Source organism: Oryx dammah, unplaced genomic scaffold (assembly GCF_014754425.2).
Source record: "Oryx dammah isolate SB20612 unplaced genomic scaffold, SCBI_Odam_1.1 HiC_scaffold_28, whole genome shotgun sequence".
Lineage (NCBI taxonomy): Eukaryota > Metazoa > Chordata > Mammalia > Artiodactyla > Bovidae > Oryx > Oryx dammah.
The window spans coordinates 98262308-98284053 of NW_024070212.1; the positions used below are offsets into that span (position 1 = coordinate 98262308).

Here is a 21746-nt window from a genome sequence, read left to right on the forward strand (position 1 = left end):
TGGTTGGATCTCCTTGCAGTCTTCAAGAGTCTTCTCCAACACCACAGTTCAAAAGCATCAATTCTTTGGCACTCAGCTTTCTTTATAGTCCAACTCTCACATCCATATGTGACTACTGGAAAAACCATAGCTTTGACTAGACGGACCTTTGTTGGCAAAGTAATGTCTCAGCTTCTTAATATACTGTCTAGGTTGCTCATAACTTTTCTTCCAAGGAGCAAGTGGCTCTTAATTTCATGGCTGCAGTCACCATCTGCAGTGATTTTGGAGCCCAAGAAAATAAAGTCAGCCACTGATTCCACTGTTTCCCCATCTGTTTGCCATGAAGTGATGGGACCAGATGCCATGATCTTAGTTTTCTGAATGTTGAGCTTTAAGCCAACTTTTTCACTCTCCTCTTTGACTTTCATCAAGAGTCTCTTTAGTTCTTTTTCATTTTATGCCATAAGGCGGTATCATCTGTGTTTCTGAGGTTATTGATATATCTCCCAGCAATCTTGATTCTAGCTTGTGCTTCATCCAGCCTGGCATTGCGCATGATGTACTCTGCATAGAAGTTAAATAAGCAGGGTGGTAATATACAGCCTTGACGTGCTCCTTTCCCAATTTGGAACCAGTCTGTTATTCCATGTCCAGTTCTAACTGTTGCTTCTTGACCTTCATATAGATTTCTTAGGAGGCAAGTAAAGTGGTCTGGTATTCCCATTTCTTTAAGAATGTTCCACAGTTTGTTTTGATCCACACAGTCAAAGACTTTGGAATAGTCAATAGAGCAGAAGTTGTTTTTCTGGAACTCTTGTTTTTTCGATGATCCAGCGGATGTTGGCAATTTGATCTCTGGTTCCTCTGCCTTTTCTAAAACCAGCTTGAACATCTGGAAGTTCTCCGTTCATGTACTGTTGAAGCCTGGCTTGGAGGATTTTGAGCATTACTTTGCTAGCGTGTGAAATGAGTGCAGTTGTGTGTGGTAGTTTGAACATTGTTTGGCATTGCCTTTCTTTGGAATTGGAATGAAAACAGCATTTCCAGTCCTGTGGCCACTGCTGAGGTTTCCAAATTTTCTGGCATATTGAGTGCAGTACTTTTACAGCATCATCTTTTAGGATTTGAAATAGCTCAACTGGAATTTCATCACCTCCACTAGCTTTGTTCATAGTGATGCTTCCTAAAGTCCACCTGACTTCACATTCCAGGGTGTCTGGCTCTAGGTGAGTGATTACACCATCGTGGTTATCTGGGTCATGAAGATCTTTTCTTGTACAGTTCTTTTCTGTATTCTTGCCACCTCTTCTTAATATCTTCTGCTTCTGTTAGGTCCATATCATTTCTGTCCTTTATTGTGCCTATCTTTGCATGAAATGTTTCCTTGGTATCTCTCATTTTCTTGAAGAGATCTCTAGTCTTTCCCATTCTATTGTTTTCCTCTATTTCTTTGCACTGATTGCTAAGGAAGGCTTTTTTATCTTTCCTTACTATTCTTCGGAATTCTGCATTCAGATGGGTATTGGGTGTATCTTTCCTTTTCTCCTTTGCCTTTCACTTCTCTTCTTTTCTCAGCTATTTGTAAGGCCTCCTCAGACAACCATTTTGATTTTTTGCATTTCTTTTTCTTGGGGATGGTCTTGATCACTGCCTCCTGTACAATGTCACGAACCTCTGTCCATAGTTCTTCAGGCACTCCATCAGATCTAATCCCTTGAATCTATTTGTCACTTCCACCGTATAATCGTAAGGGATTTGATTTAGGTCATACCTGAATGGTCTAGTGGTTTTCCCTACTTTCTTCAATTTAAGTCTGAATTTGGCAATAAGGAGTTCATGATCTGAGCCACAGTCAGCTCCCAGTCTTGTTTTTGCTGACTGTATAGAGCTTTTCCATCTTTGGCTTCAAAAAATATAATTGATCTGTTTTTGGTATTGACCATTTGGTGATGTCCATGTGTAGAATCATCTCTAGTGTTGTTGGAAGAGGGTGTTTGCTATGATCAGTGTGTTTTCTTGGCAAAATTCTGTTAGTCTTTGCCCTGCTTCATTTTGTACTCCAAGGCCAAATTTGTCTGTTATTCCAGGTGTTTCTTGACTTCCTACTTTTGCATTCTAGTCCCCTGTGATAAAAAGGACATCTTTTGTGGGTGTTAGTTCTAGAAGGTCTTGTCGGTCTTTATAGAACCATTCAACTTCAGCTTCTTCAACAGTAGTGATTGGGGCATAGACTTGGATTACTGTGATATTGAATGATCTGCCTTGGAAATGAACAGAGATCATTCTGTCATTTTTGAGATTGCACCCAAGTACTCCATTTTGGACTGTTTTTGACTATGATGGCTACTCCATTTCTTCTAAGGGATTCTTGCCCACAGTAGTAGATATAATGGTCATCTGAATTAAATTCAGCCATTCTGGTCCATTTTAGTTCATTGATTCCTACAATGTCCACTTGTCATCTCCTGTTTGACCACATCCAATTTACCTTGATTCATGGACCTAACATTCCAGGTTCCTATGGAATATTGTTCTTTATGGCATCACACTTAACTTCCATCACCAGTCACATCCCCAACTGGGTGTTGTTTTCGCTTTGGCTCTGTCTCTTCGTTCTTTCTGGAGTTATTTCTCCACTTATCCAGTAGCATACTGGGTACCTACCTGCCTGGGGAGTTCATCTTTCAGTGTGGTATCTTTTTGCCTTTTCATACCGTTGATGTGGTTCTCATAGCAAGAATACTAAAGTGGTTTGCCATTCCCATCTCCAGTGGACCGTGTTTTGTCAGAACTGTGACACAACTTGGAATGTTGTTAAGCCTAGGGCTTGGTTGACCAGCCCCGCTCCAGGGACTCAACAATCTTAAGATTCATCTGGCATTTTATCTATGCTGCTGCAAGGCTTGCACTCAGACCACAGTAAGAACAGTGTCCAGGCTGGTTAGAAGCAAGGTTAGAGGCCTGCTCTTCTTTGGCTCTGAAGCCTAAACAAGACTATTTAACTTCCCTAATATGGTGGCTCAGACGGTAAAGGGTCTGCCTGCAGTGCGGGAGACCTGGGTTCAATTCCTGGATTGGAAAGATCCCCTGGAGAAGGAAATGGCAATCCACTCCAGCACTCTTGCCTGGAAAATCCCGTGAATGGAGGAGCCTGATAGGCTACAGTCCACGGGGTCGCAAAGAGTCCGACACGACTGAGCGACTTCACTATTCCATTATTCACTAATATGGTGCAGCAGTTAAGAATCTGCCCGCCAGTGCAGGGGCTATACAGGTTTGGTCTCTGGTCTGGGAAGATCTCACCTGCTGCAAGGCAGCTAAGCCCATGTGCCAAAACTTCTGGAGCCTGTGTGCCCTAGAGCCCGTGCTCCCTAACACCTCAGTAAGAAGCCCACATGCTGCAAGTCAAGTGTGCCCCCACTCATCACAACCAGACGATGCCCTTGTGTAGCAGTGAAGACTCAGCAGAGCCAAAAATAAAAATAAATAAAAATTTAAAAGATAAAGTATACCTATTACTTTTTTATTTAAAAGCAGTTTTTATGGAGCCAAAATTAAAACAAGATTGGCTAAAAATTAGACACTGCATATTTTAGAGTTTTCTCGCAGATTATTAAAAAAAATTAAAACCAAACCTCAGTGGTATTGTAGAGGTAAGTGTCGAGTTGTCGTATATAGTATAGATAGAGGTTATGCTTTCATTAAATGAATTTAAATGACAGTATCTAAGAGGGAGAAATTATTTAAATTGAAAGAAGTTTTTTTGTTTTTGCTTTGTGGTTTTTGTTTGCTGTTTATAAGTTTAGGGCATTATGTCCTAGATAGCATTTTGGGAATATTTGTAATACCTAGTATGTAGATGTAGTTTTTAATCAATTCATTTTGCTAGGAACTTTTTTAAGCAGTGAAACTCTTTTTAAGAGTCTTTGTAAATTATTAGTCTGTGGTGGTGGTGGTTTAATCACTAAGTTGTGTCTGACTCTTTGTGACTGAATGTCATAACTCACCAGGTTCCTCTGTCCATGGGATTTCCCAGGCAAGAATACTGGAATGAGTTGCCATTTCCTTCCCCAGGGTATCTTCCCAACCCAGGGATCAAACTCATGTCTCCTGCATTGGCAGATGGATTCTTTACTGTTGAGCCAAGAGGAAAGCCCAAGTGTGTGGTAGGAATGAGTAAATGTGCAGTGAAATACTGATATATGATAGCGCATAAATGAATATGGATTTACAGTATCAAATCTTTCAGCAAAAGTCAGTTAAAATGTTTCTTCATGTCTTGAATAGCTGCTCAACAAAGTGGAATGCAGATCCCCAACATATGTCCGGTCCGTTCCCTTTTCACGTTTTCAAACTTTGTAAGTTCTTTTATTCAGATATGTAATGTTGATCTCTTAAAAGGAAAATTTTAGGATCTTTTCACCCTCGACAACTTAGAATCATGCAAAGCATGTAACTGGAACACATTTTATTTATTTTTAAATATAAATTTATTTTAATTGGAGGCTAATTACTTTACAATACTGTATTCGTTTTCCCATACATCAACATGAATCTGCCACGGGTTCCCCATCCTGAACCCCGCTCCCACCTCCCTCCCTGTACCATCCCTCAGGGTCATCCCAGTGCACCAGCCCCAAGCATCCTGTATCATGCATCGAACCTGGACTGGCAATTTGTTTCACCTATGATATTATACATGTTTCAGTGCCGTTCTCCCAAATTATCCCAGCCTCCCCTTCTCCCACAGAGTCCAAAAGACTGTTCTATACATCTGTGTCTCTTTTGCTGTCTCCCATACAGGGTTATCACTACCATCTTTCTAAATTCCATATGTATGCATTAGTATACTGTATTGGTGTTTTTCTTTCTGGCTTACTTCACTCTGTATAATGGGCTCCAGTTTCATCCACCTCATTAGAACTGATTCAAATGTATTCTTTTTAATGGGTGAGTAATACTCCATTGTGTATGGGACACATTTTAATGCAGCTAGGACACAGTCTTAGACACAAGTAAATGAGTCCTTGCTGAGCTTCTCAGTAGATTGATACTTCCCAAAATTCAGGAGCATTGCTATGATTCTTTCACCTTGGTGAAATAATGCTTTATGCCTTACCCATATCCTCTGTGCTCTCATCATACTTGCTTACAGTAGCATTCTTTGATACTAGTAAGGGGACCAAAAAGTGACATCATTAAACAAAAATTGTTATCACACTTGTCACCACCTTCTACAATGAGAACTCTCCAACATGGATCAAAAAACTTTCTTCTTAATCCATAGTAAGATGGGTAAGAAGGAGAAGGGCCCTTGTGAAACATTCCTGGGACAGAGGATGGGAAAGAAGAATTAACATGATGTCTTGACCACAGATGCCTTTTTTTCTTCTTCTTTTTATTTATTTACTTTGTCTGTGCCAGGCCTTCACTGCCGTGTGGGCTTTTCTCTAGTTACGGAGAGCAGGGGCTACTCTGCAGTTGTGGTGCATGGGGCTTCTCATTGCGTTGACTTCTCTTGTTCTGGAGCACAGACTCTAGCATGTGGGCTTCATTAGTTGCGGTTCCCAGGCTCTAGAGGACAGGCTTAGGAGTTGTGGCCCATGGGCTTAGTCATTCTTCAGCATGTGGGATATTCCTGAATTGGGAGTTGAACTTGTGTCTCCTGCACTGGCAGATTCTTCACCACTGAGCCACCAGGGAAGCCCCACACAGGTGCTTCCTTATACAGAAGCTTTATATGCAGTTTCAGAGAAGTGAACATATAGAAGCTGAAGGTAGAGAAGTTCCTTTCGAACTCTATGTCCAGTTATCTCTTTTAGCCAAGATCAGTTGGTATAAGCCTGATAACATTTTGTAGAAAGAACCCCTTGTGGCTTCTTTGCATTCTTTCCCTTAGCTAGCTGTGGATATGATAGGTTCTTGGAACTTCATGGCTCAGCAGTACATGTTCTGAATCATTTTTGCCTGTGATGGAGTTGGATATATGGGTCATGTGCTCTTAAGGTATTGGCATGGCTAAATACATTAGATTGCAGTTTTATTCAGATCATAAATACATTAGATTGCAGTTTTATTCAGATCAGGACCATGGGACTTCCCTGGTGGTCCAGTGGTTGAGAACTTGCCTGCCATTGGAGGAAATGTGGTTCAATCCCTGGTCTGGGAAGATTCCACGTGCCTTGGGGCAAATAAGCCGAGGCCCTTGTGGGCCATGACTACTGAGCCTGCGCACTGCAACTATAGGCCCTCAAGCCCATGCTCCACAACAAGAGAAGCCCGCACACCACAACTAGAGAGTAGCCCCTGCTTGCTACAACTAGAGAAAGCCTGCGCGCAGCACCCAAGACCCCATGCAGCCATAAATAAATAAATAAAATTTATTTTTAAAAAAGGATCAGGAACCATGTACTTTAAAGCCACATTTTTTTATGTGCTTCTTTTTTCTTAGCACCAAAAGGTTTAATTTTTCGTCTTTCAGCTTTGCCTGGAAGCCAGCCACTCTTGACTAACCGAGATAAGTAAAAGAGAAATACAGAAAGAAAGGCCAAAAGAAAGTGTGTGTAAATTAACATCCCTCTTTAGATTTTTGCTCCATAGAATTTTAAGGAATTTGTTCTGATTTTCTAAGTATCAGAATTATTTCATGACTGGAAACAATCACAGTGTGTATAATTCAGAAAGCAGTGAAATTAGAAAATTAGTGTACCAAACCTGACCCAGTCACTTACTAGATGTGTTACCTTGGTTAAGTCTCTTAACATTTTAGAGCTTGTGTTGGTTTTTTTCTTGTTGTTAATCTCTGAGTGGATGGCTAACCTCTTGTCAGGAAGGAAGGAAGAATAAAGTATATGGTAGGTGTTGCACAGATTAGTGTTTTAATTAAAAATTCTCCCAGAATATGACTGCATAAACCATCTGGCTTTGTATTTCCTTTCACCCACTCTTTGATTGTGTGCTCAGTCGTCCGACTTTGCGGCTCCATGGGCTGTAGCCCGCCAGGCTCCTCTGACCATGGGATTCTCCAGGCAAGAATACTGGAGTGGGTTGCCATGCCCTCCTTCAGGGGATCTTCCTGACCCAGGGATCAAACCCAAGTCTCTTATGTCTCCTGTGTTGGCAGGCAGGTTCTTTACCACTAGTGCCACCTGGGAAGCCCTTTGATTAAGAGTCGATAAAAAAGTAATGTGCTGTTTTTATATATTTGTTGGTTTATTAACCTTCAACATGTGAAGAAGCTCAGCTTTCATTTTAGTGGTAAAGAAACTAGGAGATACTCTTCAGTTTTGGAATTAAAAGGACAGATGACTGTTCATTGGAGTTGTGGGAAGAAATTAAATTTGCAATGGATTGAGAAATGGGAGTGAGAAAATGGAGATACTGACAGTACACTGCTCTTTATGGAAGTTTCGTTAAGACTGAAGGGAAATGAACCTAAATACCTAGAGGGATATTGGACTGTGGAGAAAATAAGAATTAGTGAGGTCATGAACACATGTGGAATGATAATGGGAGCTTAACTTAGAGGAGATTGAGATAAGGTCCCTGGCAGGGACATCCTCTCTAGCAACTTATTACAAGGTATAAAATTAGATCATGTTATGTTATGAAGTATCTTGTAGATTGCTGGGCATATGGGAAGTAGCCAGGAAGTCAGAGGATTTGTAAAGCTGAAATATTTGACAGATGTTTGTGAATGAATGGTTGGATCAAGTATTCAAATAGGCAGTTCTGATATGCTTGTGCAGGAAGAGAGCATTTTATCTAAAAATTATTTAGATAAAACCTAAAAAGAATGATGTAATGCACTGTTTATATTTAATATTATGGTTTCTATTGACTTAACAACTGCACTGTAATACTATTTTTTTAAATTGTGGCAAAATACATAAAAGATTTACTGTTGTAACCATTCTAAAGTGTACAATTTGATGGCAGCAAGTACACTCACAGTGTTTTCCAACTAACATCACTGTCAGGTTCCAGAGCTTTTTCATTATCCCAAACATAAACTTCAAATGCATTAAGCAGTCACATCCCCTCCTCCAACCCCTGGTAACCACTAATTGTTCTCTGTCTCTCTGGATTGGATATCTCATAAATGGAGTCATGTAATATGTGTTGTTTTGCATATTTGGCATCTTTCATTTAGCATAATGCTTCCAGAGTTCATCCTTGGAGCATGTATCAGTACTTCATTCCTTTTCATAGCTGAACAATATTCTGTTGTATTAATATACCACGTTTTGCTTATCCATCTATTGATGGGCATTTGAGTTTCTTCTTGTAGCTTTTGTGAGTAAAACTGCGGTGAACATTCACTTACAAGTTTTTGTGTGGACACGTGTTTTCATTTCTCCTCTCTGTATACGTAGGAATAGAAATGATAGATTGTGTGCTAACTCTGTGTTTAACTTTGAGGAACCACCAACTGTTTCCCACAGCAGCTGCACCATTGTATATTTCTACCAGCAATGTATGAGGGTTCCAATTTCGCTTCATTCTTGCTTTGTCATAATCTGTAAAAATTAATTTATTAAACCTTTGAATCCTTACTGCATGCAGGGTACCATGCTAGATGCTGTTTCAAAGAAGAGCTGGACAAGACTTTCTAGAAGCAACAGTTTTTTGGCCTTCTGGGAGTTAGAGTCAGCATTTATAACTGTCCTGGAAGGAGGAAGTGTTGAGTGCCCTAGAAGGCACAATTGAAGATTTTAGACAGAGAGTTTACTAATGGGGAAAGGCTTATTTCTTTTCTTCTTCTTTTAAAAATATTTATTTATTTATTTATTTATTTTTGGCTACCCTGAGTCTTTTGTTGATTTGCCCAGATTTCTCTAGTTGCTAGTGAGCTGGGGCTACTCTTTGTTCCAGTACATAGGCTTCTTCTTATTGCAGTGGCTTCTTTTGTTGCGGAGCACAGGCTTATAGGCCTGTGGGCTTTAGTAATTGCAGTGTGCAGGCTTCAGTGCTTGTGGCTAGGGGGCTTAGTTGCTCCACAGCATGTGGAATCTTACCAGACCGGGGATGGAACCTGTGTCCCCTGCATTGGCGGGGAGATTCTTATCCACTGTGCCACCAGGGAAGTCCTGAAAGGCTTATTTGTCAACTGTCAGACCAGGGAACTTAAACCCTATTGTGTAGTTGGTAGGAAGCCAGAAAACTTCTGAGCAGGGTAGTAATATAATTTGAACCTGGACTTTGGAAGAGAAATCTAGCAGCCAAGAGTAGAGGCTGAGGTAGAGGGCTGAAGAGTCTAGTAGTGCCTGCGAAACCAGTTTTTTGTTTGTTTGTTTGTTTTGGCTGCGCTATGGGACATACAACCAGGAATCAGTCCCATGCCCCCTGCATTGGAATGTGGAGTCTTAACCACTGGACTGCCAAAGGAAGTCCCTGAAACCAGGTTTTTAATTGAAGAGTAACTGGAACCTAGAGTGACAAACAGAAATGGAAACTTAGGAGTGGAATAGATAGGACTTGGAGACTCTTATATAAATCTTTATAGTCTCCTTAGATCTCATCTCTTTTTTTGATTTTAAACATCATCTACCAAACACTACCAAACGTTCTCTCTCCAGAACAGACCTCTCTGAGATCCAGACTTCATACTTGACATCTCGTATTTAAATTTTTTAAGTCTTCACAACCACCCCAAAAGTTTTGAGTGATGTATTTTTCCTTCTAAGAATTTCTCAGTAGTTAAGCTAAAGTTGCTCCAATTAATTGTTATAAAAATAGCCACAGCCCCAGAAGGCATAACCAGAGTAAAGACATTTCATTACGAAAACATTTTACTACGAGAGTGAAACAAAATGCTTGTAGTTACACCATCCTAGTAAAACCATTATTGACATTTTAGTCTTTTGCTTCTAAAACAGGAATTTCTTTTTCCTTTATCTGTCCTCTTCATTTCCCACTTGTCATTCATCTCCTCACCACCACATGCTGTACATGTCCATACACAGACCACACTTTGATAGCTTGACGGCCTAGTAGGTTGGAGATGGTCAGTAAGTAGTTATGGAATATATAACAAATTTAGAATTTTCACACCAGTAGCAAAGCATCACCAGTTAATATTCCCTCTACAGTCACTGCCTCAGCTGAAACTCTACTTAGGTAATTTGGGGTTGAATACTGACTGAAAAAATAATGTGTTCAATTAGAATGTGCCTAGTGTGCTTTGTTAAAGGGAAATGTTTGTGTTTAAAACTGAGGCATTTTCCTTCGTTTCTATCAATTTTTAACCTAATAGATGATCCACCTTCCTGCCTTGAATTTCTGGTTCTCTGTGGTTTAAACCAAAATTCTTACAACAGAAAGGGTGCAACAAATAGTTGATTATGTTATTTTAGATGGAAACTTGATTTGATATTTTTCCATAAGAAACTGTTACAGGGACATTGTCATCATGTATGAGGTATTATCGGTATTGTTGTTATTCAGTCACTAAATCATATCTTTGCAACCCCATGGCCTGCAGCACACCAGGCTTCCCTGTCCATCACTGTCTCCTGGAGTTTGTTCAGACTCATGTCCATTGAGTTAGTGATGCCATCCAGCTATCTCATTCTCTGTCACCCTCTTCTGCTCTTGCCCTCAATCTTTCTCAGCATCAGGGTTTTTTTCCAGTGAGTCAGTTTTTCGCATCAGGTGGCCCTAGTATTGGAGCTTCAGCTTCAGCATCCGTCCTTCCAGTGAATATTCAGGACTGATTTCCTTTAGGATGGACTGGTTGGATCTCCTTGCTGTCCAAGTGTCTCCTGCACTGCAGTTCAAAAGCATCAGTTCTTTGGCACTCAGCCTTCTATATGCTCCAGCTCTCACATCCATACATGACTACTGGAAAACCATAGCTCTGATTATACGGATCTTTGTCAGCAAAGTTGGTGTTTCTGTTTTTTAAAACACTCTCTAGGTTTGTCATAGGATTGTTTTACTGTAGGTATAGACCTAAGTAAAAACAGTCCTCAGACTTTTCTGGTGGTCCTGTGCTAAAGAATCCGCCTGTCAGTATAGGAGACACGGGTTCAATCCCTGGTCCAAGAGGATTCCACATGCTGTGGGGCAACTAAGTCCACGCACCTAGATCCTGTGCTCCACAACAAGAGAAGCCTGTGCACTGCAACTAGAGAATAGCCTCAGCTAACCACAAATAGAGAAAGCCTGTGCACAGTAACAAAGACCTAGTGCAGTCAAAAATAAATAAATTTATTTTTTGAAAAAACACCTGAATTATACTGGAGGAACAGTAGCCAGTTAGCTTTTACTCCCTGTATCAGTCAGTGATGTGTAGTTATTTATGAAGTTACCCTAGCTAGAAATCAGAGCATGAACTTTTATTTCTCTTTTACTCCAGTATCCCATCAATTATGTAGTTCAGTTTATTTTACTTCTTCCTAAGTATTTTGTGACTTGGCTTTTAATTTGTTTATATTAAAAACTGGTTTTCAAAAAAAAAAAATCAAGTTTTCTCCAGGTTGTGAATTGCAATCATTTCTGATTTTCAAAATCTCTAGGCTGGACCACAGAACCAATATCAAGAGATTATTCTTGAACTAACTATTCCTTGTCCTCTGTCCATGGAATTTTCCAGGCAAGAATACTGGAGTGTGTTTGTGGTGTGGGCTTAGTGCTCCTCAGCTCCTGGAGTTTTAGTTCCCCAGCCAGGGATCGAATTCACATCCCCTGCAGTGCAAAGTGGATTCTTAACCACTAGACCACCAGGGAAGTCCCTGCTCATGATCTTTATTTATCTGTTGTGTTTATTTCCTCTTTTTCATTCTGTCTTAAAAAATTATTAATTATTAATCTGTGTCAAAAGAATTATTGTTTTAAAAAATCATTCCGATTTTTTCTGACCTTGTCTTTCTGTGTTTTGGATTTTTTTTTATTGCTCGTTTCCCATCATGGAAAAAAAAAGAGCAATAAAGTTCAGTTTGATGTAATCTTCTTAAAAAATAAGTTTTTAAAGCTTATTTTTTATCAAGTATTGCTCTAGCTATTATAGTGCAAATTTATTCATAGTGGTTTTTCTTCTACTTAAAGATTTTGAAAGTTTCTTTACCATTGTATCACTTCTGTCACAGTAAGAGTCTGATTCCCATTTTTCCCTAATATTTTTTACTTTTTGATCAAATCCTGGTATGTAACCAACCTGCATTTATCACCTCCTCCCTTATATGTATTTCTCCCTAATCACGTCAGAGTTGTAACAACTATGGAAGGCACATTGCTGCATGGAAGCCTGCAACCCACTTGGCCATGTCCCTTTGCCAGGAAATCGTTGTTATTCCTCTTGAGGTTCCCATACTCTGCATTGGACTATACTGGGAAACTCACCTAATGAGGTCCAACAACCTGTGCAGGACTGCTGCTGTACACACATTTCAGGATCCTTCCACCCTCTGTGGACACCCTCACATCCTGATTGTGCCCCAGTACCTTGCTCTGGCCTCTGGAGCCTCCTCTTTTGCTGCTTTTACTTCGCCTGGCGGCTCCTAACGGCTTTGTACAGTATTTCTTCAGGAAGGGGAAGGAGAGTGGGAAGAGACTTCTTTTACATATTAATAAGGTTACTTTAAAAAATTATTACATGTGTGTACAGTGGTTGATGTTACACATATATGTATTATAAAGATATAAAAAGTGTAGAGAACAAGTGAGTACCCATCATTCAACTTAATAATCTATTGCAGATACAGATGAAGCAACCCAGAACCGTTTTTTGATTCCTTTCCCATTGTTTCCCCACAGCGGAATTTACTGTTCTGAATTTAGTGTTTCTTTAAACAGGAATTGATTATATGAGAAGTATTCTATAAACCAGTATTTACCAGTGTAGACCAGAATTGCCCACAGATGCAAGCATTCTCTAGCCCTTGGAAGTATGTTAGGAATTTGCCAAAGAAATATTTATGTCATCTCTTACTGCATATCTTACGTCAGAGAATAAGCACTTAAGTCTCTTAATTGATAAGTAGGTATCTAAAAATACGTAAATACATGAGGAATGCTATGACAGATGTCTTGTTTTTAAGCATCTAGCCGTGGTTAGCACTAAGTAATTAAATAGTTGATGACTGTAATAAACCAGTTGGTTATGCCTCTTTGACCACTATGGCAAGCTGTTCCAAGTATGAGGGAAAGTCTAAATCTAACGGACTCTAATTTGCATTTCTGAATTACATTTGATAGCTAATTGGAGAAATGGTTATTTTAAAGGTAGATTTTTTTCACCTCACTTTTCTAAAATCCTTAAAAAAATTTTAGCCACTTATGTTGTTGCTATAGGTGGTGGTCCATTACATTAATGTTTAAATTGGACTTGAGTTTTGTCTCCTAGACCTTTGTCTCCTAGGTCCATCATTGGACCATGTCTCATTTTAGCAATTATATATAGTAATTTTGCCTCTTGTGATACGTTATTTTGTTTTTTTCATTTATATTGATAGATTCCTGTGGCCTTTAAAATGATGGAATAACAATGAAAATGGATCCAAAGTGACTTCTCTACTGAAGCAGAAGATTGTTATTACCTTCCATTAACTCAATTTAGTCTCTGGGAACGGGCAGAACGAGTGAAATACAGAAAACTGAAGAGAAGAAAACCTCACTTTGGAGCTTTCTCTGTGACTGTTCTTAAGCCCTGCCTTTTTACTTGTTTTAGTTTTGCTGTGAATTTATAAATAGTGAAGACCAAAGAAATAGAAGAAACATTTGAGAGCTTTATACCAAGAAATTTGCCTTGAAAGCTGCTATTCTTGGAGGGAAAAGCATATCAAGTTCCTGTGTTTTTTTTTTTTTTTTTTAAACAAGCTTTCTTATGTCCTTAGATTTTGAAGGATAAGACAAATATAAACTCATACCTGCAGACTGTTTTTACCAGCTGTGTAAGAATAATGAGATATAAATTAAGGGCTTTGTAATGTGGATGTTTTGTTACTAGAGTTGACTACTCCGAAGATCTTTTATAGCTCGTCAGTGTTTTATTTTTGATCTATCACTTCAATGACATTATTTGACCAAACAAAAGTCATTCTGTCTTTCTAAGCTATGACCTTGTTATGAACAGTATTTGCATTCACTGTGCAAATGTCCATGTATTATCTATTTAAGCAACATCATAGTGCCATCACTCAAGGAAGTTGAATGAGGTGAACATTGATATAGCTCTTTCCCCTTCCCCCCATTTTTTAAATGTAACAAATACTTTTTATGTTCCCCTCCCCCTTCCCCTTTCCCCTTCCCCTTTGGGAAACGTGTCAGGAACTAGATTAAGATGAGCGATTGAGGGGACTGAGAGATTGATCCACACAGAGCCTGGATTCTTTTTGCTTCATCGTAAGGCTTTCTGCTGGCCAGCCTAATTAAGTACCCTTTTAACAAGAGAACCTTGTGGAAATCCAGCTGGCAACTCAAGAAGTTCAGAAAGCAGGACCACAGAGGTTATACTCTGGGGTAAGTATCCTCCTATGTCTAACTTTGGAAGAAGACTGTGTATGTATATGTATCATGGAAAATACCTACTCTTTTCTAATGTATTCTGGAGACTATCAGTGAGGTAGTTTGGAGACACCAATGGATCTCTCAGGAAAATTGATTCTGATGAGGAGAAGTTAATGTGAACTAAATAGAAAAACTCTTGAGAAGTTATAACTTCCTTCTCTAGGAAGATTTTTTTCTACTGCTTTTTCCTGAAGTTACCTGATACAGATTAATCTTTTTCTATAAGAATCTATAGTTTGGGGCTTCCCAGGTGGTGCTAGTGGTAAAGAACCCTCCTGCCAATGCAGGAGACATAAGAGACCTGGGTTTGATCCCTGGGTCAGGAAGATCTCCTGGAGAAGGAAATGGCAACTCACTCCAGTATTGCCTGGAGAATCCCATGGACAGAGGAGCCTGTTGGGCTGTATAGTTCATGCGGTCGCAAAGTATCAGCAGTGTTTGAAGCAACTTAGCATATGCCTGGCATAGCATATATCTATAGTTATGAGTAGTTGTTGATTATTCTGCTATAACCCAAGAATTCATTAGCTTCTGTCATATAACCTTCAAGGTAATGTCCCACTTTCTCTGTGTTGAATATTCATAGTTATATATTCACAGGCTATTGTTTTTGTTTAGAACTTCTCTGATGTATGAGGCCAGATGACTACTCTAGAAAGGCTCAGAGAGCAAGTCTTTCTGTAAAAGGGTGACCTTAAAGAAATTGCAGACTCCTTTACTTGATACCAGATTCTTCCAAGAATAAATGATTTCAATTTTCTCATTTTCAGATCCTGGCCATGAGGTTGGATGCCTCACCTTGTTGAAAAGAGACACTGGACCTAAATGGCGCAGCATGACTTTGTTCCTGCTTGGCTAAATTTCTCAACACCACAGTCAGCTAAGGTACTGTTCTCCATTCTAGTAACTATCTCAATACCAATTCTTTGCATCCTTGTCTTGTCTTACAGCCTCTGTTTTACAATCTAGTTTTTTTTGTGTGTATATTCAGTCTTGACTGATAATTTTAGATATATTTTCATAAACTTATCTTTCTTTTATCTTACTTTTAGGATATAAATAGGGTATAAACACTTAGGCAGTTCAAGTCAGTGTGTACCCAAGTGTCCTGTTTTTCATTACATGTTAACCTTTTCTCATCGTGTGGCACACTTAAGACTTCCTGTGTTAGCTGCAGAACACTTTGGTTTGGGGGGAAATGGATCTTTAGAATGAATGTACATATGTCTCAAGTAGTTGAAAAAGGATAGACAGTAATTGATTGACTAATACATGATTAAATCCTAGAAATTCTGTTTCAGAGACAATGGTCTGCTCACTGATTTTGGAGAAAATATTTGCATTAAGAATAAAGACAAATGGAATATATTCTTGATAAAGGAAACCTTTGGGAAGCTAATAAAAATACTTCCTGTTTTGCCACCTAATAGAGGAGGGACAAAATTGATAGGTAGTCTCAGGGAAAAAAAAAACATTTTTTTTAAACATGAATTTTGGGGAAGATGTTCCTGGTCTGTCTAGACCCACAACCCTTTGCTTTAAATTTCAGTTTGAATTGTGCTTGTGAAATTCCCAGCCATCTCATAATTGACATGATCCACCTCAAGGGTTGGAGGTGGTGAACCTGAGGGATTAGGTATGGGATCTAGGAAAGTGTTTAAAAGCAGGCAGATCTTATACCTGCAAAGAACAGTTGATTTAGCGCCATGAACTTGGTAAAAAGAATTAGGAAATATAATTTATTAATAAATATTTCCATTAAGGCTACAGCAAGCAAATTTGTGTGGTATTAGCACTTATTAGACTTGTGAAGTGAGGCAATAAAATAGAAAATTCAAAAATAGTCCTGTATATTTAGTCAGTTGATTTTTGACTAAAGTGCCAAGGTAATTCAAGGCAGAAGTGATAATCCTTTTTAACAAGTTGCTTTAGGACTGGATACTTCTGAGAGAATAGGAGGGAGAGTGGAGAAGGAAATGGCAACCCACTCCAATGTTCTTGCCTGGAGAATCCCAGGGACGGGGGAGCCTGGTGGGCTGCTGTCTATGGGGTCACACAGAGTCGGACACGACTGAAGTGACTTAGCAGCAGTAGCAGTAGCAGGAGGGAGAGCCTCAACCTTGACTTTATATCATACATAAAAATTAACTTGAAGTGGATTATAACCTAAGTTGAAGAATTAAAACCCAGTAAACTTTGGGAGGAAAGGAGAAATCTTTGTAACCCACTGAAAGAAAGTGAAAATCTCTCAGTTGTGTCTGACTCTGCGAACTGGGGTCTCCAGCACTGCAGGCGGGTTCTTTACCAGCTGAACCACTAGGGAAGCCCTTGTAACCCACTAGAATGGCTAAAATAAAATCTGACAATACCAAGTGTAAGTGAAGATATTAATAATAAGGAGATAGATGTAAAGATTTCTATGGCACAACTTGTAGTTCTCCTATAAGCACTTACCAAATGTTGGGAGTGGTGGGCCTGTAAACCATACATATTGTGGACTTTTAAACTTTGGTTTTCTATTATTTGAGAAAAAGACTGTCATAGAATACAGCTGTTTGAATTAGGAAAGGACATAATAGTGTTTCTCAAAATGCTTTATTTTAGTTGTGTAACCTCAGAGACTTATTCTCTCTGACCTCCTTCCTCATGTGTAAATAAAATGGGGATAATGTCAAATTGTAATCTTGTTATGAGTATTAAACAATGGAAATAAGTGTTTTATAAAACTATAAAAACTTGTGTGTGATTGTTAATGGCATGCCATGGTGGTCTTTAAACTGTTCCTTTCTCTCCAATTCGAGAGCAATTTACACAAATAAGCTATTTAGAATTATTTTAAAAGCAAGCATCTTTCTTTTCCTTTCAAGATTAACAACATCTTTAAGTGTAAGTTTTGGAGCTTATTTTTCTGGATATTGACTGATTCCTCCCCCACCCCCTGCCATGCAAGTAATTGAAGTAGCCTGTTAATTAATTCAATCAGTGATTAAATAGGCAATGTAGGACTTCTCTAACTCAGAGAACTATTGCCCTTAACTATGTCCCATGTGCTCAAAATGGAGATATCTGCCACCAATATTACTTGTTTTCTAGAAGCCTGATGCAAATCCAAAGATAATAAAAGAGATTGATACGTACTTATCAGTTTGCTTCTCTATACTTTATTATCATCTTAGTCACCTACAGCGACTTTTGAAAAACACGGAGAGCACCTACCCCGAGGAGATGGTAGATTTGGAGTAAGCCGTCGTAGACATAATTCCTCTGATGGCTTTTTCAACAATGGACCTCTTCGAACGACAGGAGGTAAGACATACCCAACTTCCATGACTATTTAAGCTACTCAGAGAGAAGACCAGGTTGAGGGTACATGTCCATAACCTCGGAATAATGATCTTTTGTAAATATAGTACTCAATTAGATCGTCCAGTAGTCATTACTCACCTATATTGGCTTTCTAACATTCTTAGGTTCTCTTAAGTTCTCTTCAGTTAAAGAACTCATACAGAAATTATATTAAAACAAAAGGATGTATCTTGTGATTTGTGTGTGTGGACTTAATTTTTTATTTAGCAGGTCCCCTGACGGGCTTTGGCAATACCATAAATTAGATCAGGAAGCATATGGCCCACTTGTTTCTGAATTTCCAGAAAGCAAACACACTAATATGTTACTTTTCCTTATTTTTTCAGATTCATGGCACCAGCCCTCCCTGTTTCGCCATGATTCTGTGGACTCTGGTGTCTCTAAGGGGGCATATGCTGGAATCACAGGGAACCTATCTGGTTGGCATGGCTCTTCACGAGGTCATGATGGCATGAGCCAGCGTAGTGGGGGTGGCACAGGAAACCATCGCCATTGGAATGGCAGCTTCCATTCCCGGAAAGGCTGTGCCTTTCAGGAAAAGCCACCTACAGATATTAGGGAAGAGAAGAAAGAAGATAAGGTGGAAAAGTTGCAGTTTGAAGAGGAGGACTTTGTAAGTATAAAGGTTTAGATCTGCAGTTAAAATCTAAAATGATTCTTATATATAAAACTCCGTTAATAATGAGAACATTTGAAGAAATACATAAAAGGGAGTCCTACATTTAGACTTTTATTGTTTTTAGGAAAGAGTTGATTAATATGAAGATGAGGACCAAAATTCCTGTATAATTTTTAGCAAATCTTAATATTTTTTCATCTTTACACCTTTGGAACTTGAAAGAAATCCTGAGTTTTCTTTAAGTTTTCTAAGATTCAGTATTCAGATATATTTATGGAAAAGTGTTAAATTGTCTTTTTCCAGCTATCCTAAGAGGGATTTTTTTTCCTCTGATATTGCTTGCTTATATAAACAGTTGTGATAAGTTTAGAAACACACAGTTAGGAATATTTTAACTGTTGCCTAAATATGCTGCTGTGTGTTGAATTATATGCCTTTTGACATCTGAGCCAAAAGTAGTTTTTGTGCACCTTTAAAAGTTTAATAATATATTTTATTTAACCAAATATATCTAAATCATTATTATTATTTTAACCTGTAGTCATTATCTTCAAATTACCAAGATAATTTACATTCTTTGTTATACTGGGTCTGCAAAATTCCTTGTGTGTTTTATAATTATATTACATCTTAATATAGATAACACATTCCAAGTGCCCAGAAGCCACATATGACTAGTAGCAAAATCCTATTAATGCAGCTCATTATTTTTAAGTAGCACATTAGATAAGCTAGTCACTTTTATGACACCCATTTCATGTTATCAAAGCCAACTAAAGAGTAAAATTTAGGCATTCAGCCCTTCCTCCCAAGTTTAGCAAATGATCTGGGGGCTCTTAATTTAAATGTTACTTATTGATATTCCTATTTCAAGGTGCCTATCCTTTAAAACTTTATTCCTGGAAAAGTCTATAATACACCAATACATTAAGTATTTGACCAGAATGTTTTTATTCAGTAGTCCAAAATGACTGTACTAAATTATAACTTTATTTATTCAGTAAATAAGCAAATTCAAATAAAACCAGTGGTAGTGATTAGGAAACAATCTCTCTTGCTCATCACACTTTGAGAACTTGATGAAATCCTCATCAAACCAGCAGCAACAACAAAAAAAAAGTTGAATGATATTCCTGTTATAAAATGAATTTCATTTTGTAATTTTCACACAATTAAATGAACCTACTATAGTTATAATTTCTATCATACCTGGACATTTACCTAAAATACATATTATTATGACCACAGTCAGCTGAGCACATGGAAAACAAGATTTCTTTTAGTAGTTTAAGTTTCTTGTGTGCTTTAGTTTAAAAAAAAAAAAATGAAAAATGAGAATTGGTGTGGGGTAAGGTAGAAGTTACTTAGAGTACCTTTTAAACTGGTACTATACTACTGATTGGTGTAGTTTGATAAGGTCTGTTATCAGTCCTGTGGCTTTTCCAGTGAGAAATGAGTTGACAACAGAAAGAAATGTTTAAGGCAGCGTTATCTTCACCTGCTAAGTCACATCATACCTGAAAAAGGTCAATAAGGGCAGGTTTATTTTGTGTTTACACTTTTATGGCATATTCTAAGTGTACATTAAAGTGTGGAGAAAATTGCCAAGTACACTCATAACCTAGCTTTGTGAATATTGACATGTTGCCCAGTATGCTCCAGACCATTCTTCTACAAATGAAGCAAGATATTATAGGTACAGTTAAAACTTCCCTAACCATATTCTCCTCTTTCCCCTAAAGGTAATCACCATTTTTATTTCAGTGTTTCCCATCATATATGTTTTTTTACTATTAGGTTGGTACAAAAATAATTGTGGTTTCAGACTAAATTTTAAATCATTATAACTCGGCTCAAACATATTGTTAACCAAAATAGGAACCATTACAGTGAACACATTTTTGCCAATGAGAAGTAAGTTTGTTTATTCCTGTAGCGTAAAAATCCACACTTCGGGATTTGGCAGACTCTTCAAAAGTGTTTTCTGCCTCCTGCCAGTTGTAGAAAGCATTTTCCTTGCAAAAAGTTTTCAAGATGCTTGAAGGAAGTGGTAGTTGGTTGGCGAGAGAGCAGGTGAATATGGTAGATGAGGTCAGATTTCATAGACCAGTTCATTCAGTTTTGAAGCTTTGGTTGTGTGACGTGTGGTTGGGCGTCGTCATGCAGATTTGCGCCTTTTCTGCTGACCAGTGCTTGCCACAGGTGTTGCAGTTTTTGGTGCATCTCAGTGATTTGCTGGGCGTACTTTTCAGATGCACTGGTTTTGCTGAGATTCAGAAAGCTGTAATGGATCTGACCAGCAGCAGACCACCAAACAGTGACCATGACCTTTTCTTTCTTTTTGGTGTAACTTTGGCTTTGGGAAGTGGTTTGGAGCTGCTGCTTAGGCCAACCACTGAGCTGGTCATTGCCAGTTACGTGTAAAATCCACTTTTTGTCACACATCACAATCTGATCAAGAAATTATTTATTGTCCTTGTGTATAATAAAAGAAGATGATACTTCAAAACAGTTTTTTTTAATTTACAGGCAGCTCATGAGGCACATACTTGTTGAGCTTTTTCACCTTTCCAATTTGCTTCAAATGCCAGTGACTGTAGAATGGTCAGTGTTGAGTTCTTTAGCAACTTCTTGTATAAGGGCAGCAGCTTCGATGACTGCTCTCAATTGGTCGTTGTCAACTTCCACTACAGCTGGCTGCTATACTCCTCATCTTCAAGGCTTTCATCTCCTTTACAAAACTTCTTGAACAACCACTGCACTATATGTTTGTTAGCGGTTCCTGAGGCAAATGTGTTGTTAATGTTGCAAGTTGTCTCCACTGCTTTACGACCCATTTTGAACTCGAATAAGGAAATCACTCACATTCACTTTTTGTCTACATCATTTCACATTTCCATGGTCTAAAATAAACAGCAAGTAATAACTCATTAGCAAAAAGCCATAAAGCAAGATATGCACATTAAAATCATGTATATAACATTACCACAAATATTTAAGAATATATTCCAAAGAAAAAAGAATATATTCCATTATCAAAGAGCAAAATTCAGCACTGCAAAATCACAATTACTTTTGCACTAACTCCATATATGAATGTATCCATAAACAATCTGTAATACAATTTTGCCTGATTCTGATTTTATATGAATATTATCACATCGTCTGCTGCTAAGTCACTTCACTCATGTCTGACGTAGTTCTCTTTTATTTCCTTAAAATTGTTTGAGATTTGTCTATATTGATACATAGGGCTCTAGATCAGTGGTTC

General features: G+C 38.4%; 1 protein-coding gene and 1 long non-coding RNA gene across 4 annotated transcripts in view; one reads left to right on the forward strand and one right to left on the reverse strand.

Moving 5' to 3' along the window:
* The window catches only part of GPBP1L1 (GC-rich promoter binding protein 1 like 1), a 64237-nt gene that overhangs the window by 15989 nt on the left and 26502 nt on the right, over nucleotides 1-21746 (forward strand). For all 3 annotated transcript variants that reach the window (XM_040231320.1, XM_040231319.1, XM_040231318.1), the window contains exons 2-5: nucleotides 13437-14442; nucleotides 15261-15375; nucleotides 17667-17796; nucleotides 18183-18469. In XM_040231320.1, the coding sequence (XP_040087254.1) occupies nucleotides 15316-15375; nucleotides 17667-17796; nucleotides 18183-18469 (477 nt within the window). In that variant the 5' untranslated portion in view covers nucleotides 13437-14442; nucleotides 15261-15315. The remainder of the gene's footprint in view (nucleotides 1-13436; nucleotides 14443-15260; nucleotides 15376-17666; nucleotides 17797-18182; nucleotides 18470-21746) is intronic.
* Nucleotides 19450-21746, reverse strand: part of LOC120856257 — a 32233-nt gene continuing 29936 nt past the window's right edge. Inside the window, exon 2 of the long non-coding RNA XR_005719412.1 lies at nucleotides 19450-21378. This is a non-coding gene — a long non-coding RNA (uncharacterized LOC120856257). The remainder of the gene's footprint in view (nucleotides 21379-21746) is intronic.